We start from the raw sequence: 4854 nt of genomic DNA, 5'->3' as shown, positions 1-4854 counted from the left end.
TGTGGTTGATAGGTGGCAAGGATTGCTAAGGGCCAAACCTCATTGGTGGTCACCAACAAAGGAGTGGGGGAGGCGGTGTCCGGGCGTGGGTACAAGGAGTACCTGCGGTGTCTGGTCGTGGGTACAAGGAGTAACGACAAAAGAGAGCAGTGGTGGAGAAGCTCCACCACCCTCCTCCTCCTCTCTCTCTCTCTCTCAAGAATTTTCCACTTTGTTTTTCGCATGCTACACAAATAGGCATGGCAGTGGACCGGGGCGGGGACGGGGGACAAGGTCTCCACCCCCCACCGTCTCAAAATCCGAATCTCCATCTGAGCATGGGGATGGATTTTAACCTCCATCCCTGGTCGGGGGCGAGGCAGGGTGGAGCCCAGTTTCTCCTCGGTCTATTGTCATCTATTAGAATGATTGAGACAGGGCAGGGCGGGGACCGGGGACCGGGGACCGAGACGGAGACAGGATGGGGCAGGGCGGGGGAAAGCATAAGTCTATCCCCGCCTCCATCCCCGCAAGGAAATGGATTTTAACCTTCATCCCCGCCTCCATCTCTGTTTCATGCTCTTCATCCCCAATCCAAACGGGGCAAGGCCGGGGCGGGGCTCTGTTTTCCCCCGGTCCACTGCCATCCCTACACACAAACAAGCAATTTTTTTTTTTAAACTTTTCATATCAAAACTTTTCTTTTCCTATAGAAAAATTTTCTGGCTTCAAAACGTGCCCTAATATTTAAGACCTAGATTCTAATTTGGATCAACCATGATACTTATCGGATTCATTTACACCTTTGGTGGTGGTTCTCTTCTAAACAACGGTTGTGGTAAATACTCAGGTGGAGGCAAGGTTAGGATCATAATTAACGACATTCATTTCCAGTGTTGATTGGCGTAAAACCTCAAGTCTCCCTTGCCCATTAGACAGTATACCCAGCTTGAGCCTCTTGACAAGAGACGCACACCTATAGGTTTCGAAGTCCACATGTCCTATCAACTTAACGACATTCACAAGTCACCCTTACCAGATGCACAAAGCCAAGGTCAGACTAATAGTTTATTTTTTTTACAGGCAAGCTTGGGTTAGGCAGACCTACCAGTTATACAACGATACCATTGGGAGTTGAACTTGCAACGTCCCAAGTGACAGACAAGCAGAGCCCCCGTTGGCCAGACTGATAGTTGTCAACTAGATACATGCTTAATCACTTGTTACATTGCCTGCAGCTTGGCTTGATGTGGCCTTCCCAATAAAACCCTCGAGAGACAAACACACTTTGAGCTAATACATCACATGGACACTGAATAAAAGGACACGCATTATGCGATTGCTTTGGACATAATAGTAAATTGGAGTATCACTATGATATACTGAACCGTGGAAGTTCGCTGAGCACAACGAACAGGACGAAGCCCTTGATATAAAATCACTTTTGTTTTACTGAAAAATAGTGAAAGAAAATTTTAGGTGGGGAAGTGCAGTAACCAAAACCTCAGGCATTTTTTTTGAATTTATAACACGAAGAAAGCGCACCCGGCATGAAGACCTGATCGTGTTGGCTTAGCCTGCCATATTATAGTCCTCGTGCCTGCAACATAAAACTCCGAGACTAGCTAGGACTACCCCTGCCCCCGGAACCTATGCTACGCGTTGGCTTGCGCAAAGGGGTGATGCCTAAGAGAATCGAACCTTGACTGCCTGTCTAGCAGCTAAGCACCCACCACCACCACCACACACACACACCACTACGCCAACCCCCTTGGGGCCAAAACCTCGAGCATGTTCTTGCTAATAGCTAATAAGTTGTCTGGCTTTTATGTTTCATTCTTTTTTTTCCTTAAGATTTGTAGCCACATAAATGTAATCTTATGATATAGGGTTAGGGATGTCAACGGGTCGGGTTTGGTTCAGACCCAGGTAGAACCAGACTTGGACCCAATTTTTTGGTATGGTATCGGTGCCATCCCTACTCATTAAACAATAGAACTTGCGAGCAGAAAATAGGTAACCACCGAGGTGGTATTCCATGTAAGCGGGGTCCTGTGCCAAGCTGAAGGCCCAGGTTCGAATCCCTATGCCACATGGGGCTTAAGACATATCTGGTAGGGGTCTGCCTAACCCCAGCTTGCCTATCAAGCCTTCTTTTCCCTAGTGGTTTATAACAAGGCCAGAGTCCAAGCTGGTAGGCTCTGTTTGGAACCACTGCCAAGCTTAGTCCAAACACAGCTTCACCAAATCCAGCCTAAGAATGGCATGGTATTGGTAGCCTGCCCTTTGATTGCGCGGACAGCAGCACCTGCGAATTGCTGCTGTCCGTGCCCGACGCGCTTGACGCAAATGTCGGACTGTAACACGGTGTCCTGCACATCCAGCTAGATCCAGCTAGACACCTTTTAGGTGTCCTGCGGTGTTCCACCCCTCCTCCTGGAGCAGTGGTGTTCAGCAAATCAAATAGTAAAGCCATTGTGAGAAGGTAAATCAGATGGTGAAGACGATAAAATCTTTATTCAGTCTCTTCTAGCAGCAAATAAATCAGGATAAAATATCCTAGACATACAACACGATAACGCTCTATAGTTATAGCTAAATCATACCTTGAATACATGCACCACCACAGTTCAGGAAAGTAGCTATCTAAGTTAGCTTTCTCGATCTACAACAATTTAACAAATGTAACAAAAAATAACAGCAGCAATATACCGTAATTTTTAACAGTAACTTAATTTCCATTAGTAACTTCCAACGTACATCTACCAACAAATTTCCTTGTTATATATATATATATATATATATATATATATATATATATATATATATATATATATATATATATATATATATATATATATATACTTCATTTTTTCCTGAATTCACTGCTTAAATTAAAAGTAAACAAATTAACGCAACTATTTGGCTAATTGGTTTTCATCTTTCCCCCTACAAGCCAGGAGCAAAAGCGAAAGGAAGAGAGAAAGAGGGAAGAAACCTCATCATCTTGAGCCAGAGAAATTAAAACTTCACATTATCGATGAGGGTGGTGGTGGTGGTGGTTGTTGTTCTTCTTCACAGACAAAGCAACGGGAATGGGACGGCCGGTGCCGGTGCCGCCGCAGCTGCTGCAGGACATCCTGCCGGAGCCGGCGCACGTCCTGCAGCCGACGTCGCCGTCGGACCAGCGACCGCAGAGGCAGCTGACGCGGCCGGTGCCGTTGCAGCTGGTGCAGCGCGGCCACCCTCCGGCCATCGGCTTCTGCTCCATCACCGACTTCACCAACATGGCTCCCGCGATCACGCCCAGCCCCGTCGCCAACTGGGTCACTACGATCGGACCCATTCTGGGTTTTCTTGGGAGGTTCCCGGCGAGGTGTGGCCAGAGGATGAAATTAAAGAGAGGATAGGAGATGAAGGTTTTCTTGAGGAGGTGGGAAGGAGAAGGGACTTGTTGAATGTTGATATTGTTAAGCAGAAGGTGCCGACGTGGGTGGTGGTTAAAGAGGCCACGCTACAGTCTACAGAGAGAGGAAGCGTGTGATAAGGTGACGATGTGATTGATCTATATGCTTGTTTTTATAAGAATCACTTCTTGGAACATTTGATTTGGATTAATGAATAGGTTTTATAAGGTTTAAAAAAAAATCATAACCTATATATTTTATAAATTTTAGGCTCTAAATACTATTTTTTTATTCAAAATACATGATGCAATTGTAGTGTTTTAGTCATCTATTGGGTCGAAATTTTCGAAAAAAATATTAAAAATCCAATATCATATTTCATTTAGTAGGTTTTCATTTTCATTTTCTTTTATATATATATATATATATATATATATATATATATAAAGAGGACACAAGCTGGTCAGACCCGGGTCAAATCTAAACAACACTAATTCCAATCTAATTGGATTGAGACTTGGATTTGAAATTGGATGGGTCAGCTGAAACTGACTCCAGATCTAACTAACTAAAAATATGACATTTGCACGTATTCAATTTCAGGTTTTGGTTGGATTTGGATGTTCATCAGACTCGAAGTTGGATTGGGATGCAAAACTCAATTGCCAATCTGGATCTGATTATTAGTGGGATTCAACTTGGTGAGAGAGAGAGAGAGAGAGAGAGAGAGAGATATGGGTATCTTTTGTTGGCTAGTGAGAGGCGTGGAGTATGTATATTGGCATTTGAAAAGAGTTTTGACCACATGGACGGCACACAAAAGCACGGACAGAGATAAGGCGGTCGCCATGAGTTGGTCAATGGCTTGGACCCAGTTGGTCTGGTCCCAGATCAATGTTGTCGCTTGTGGAATGGATTCTAATGGATCGGTTGTTATAATGAATTTGACTTAGCCGAATCGAATCGAATGAATCCCCAACCACCTCAATATTTGGGGTCGATTCAAGGGGGTAGCCAATATGACATGAATCAGTCAATTGTTTTAACCAATGTTATCAGAAAATGGATACGATACTGACCTGAATCGGCAATTTTTTAATAAATATAAAAATATTTTAAAATTAAATTATTAATATTTTTAATATTATTTTAAATTTTTTAACACATGTTACATTCTGATTGACGTGTAATATTTTGTAATTGTTTTTGGGCCGATTCAGATTAATAAAAATGTCTAGTAAGTAGAGAGAGAGAGAGAGGAATTGGTTCCTCCTATCGTACTTGATTTTCAATGTTCAGGTGTCTTCAACATGATCCATTTTCTAAGAATCCATTATTTGATAATTTTTTTATGAAAATCATGATTTTATGGGCTTCAAAATTTATAAAAAATGATGAGCCATTGATTTTTGAATCCTTATAAAAACCTGCTCACATATCATACTCGGATGATTCAAAATCCGATTCC

The 4854-nt window shown here is 43.0% G+C and overlaps 1 protein-coding gene across 1 annotated transcript; it reads right to left on the bottom strand.

Moving 5' to 3' along the window:
- Positions 1-2688: 2688 nt before the first annotated feature.
- On the bottom strand, positions 2689-3518 carry LOC149811450 (uncharacterized). Its single transcript, XM_089993424.1, has one exon. It carries the CDS (start codon positions 3323-3325, stop codon positions 3014-3016), a length of 312 nt encoding a protein of 103 aa, XP_089849550.1. The 5' UTR covers positions 3326-3518; the 3' UTR covers positions 2689-3013.
- Between the last annotated feature and the right edge of the window lie 1336 nt (positions 3519-4854).

This window comes from Nuphar pumila, chromosome 17, assembly GCF_984573655.1.
Source record: "Nuphar pumila chromosome 17, dmNupPumi1.hap1.1, whole genome shotgun sequence".
NCBI lineage: Eukaryota > Viridiplantae > Streptophyta > Magnoliopsida > Nymphaeales > Nymphaeaceae > Nuphar > Nuphar pumila.
This window is presented reverse-complemented; position numbering and strand designations above follow the sequence as displayed.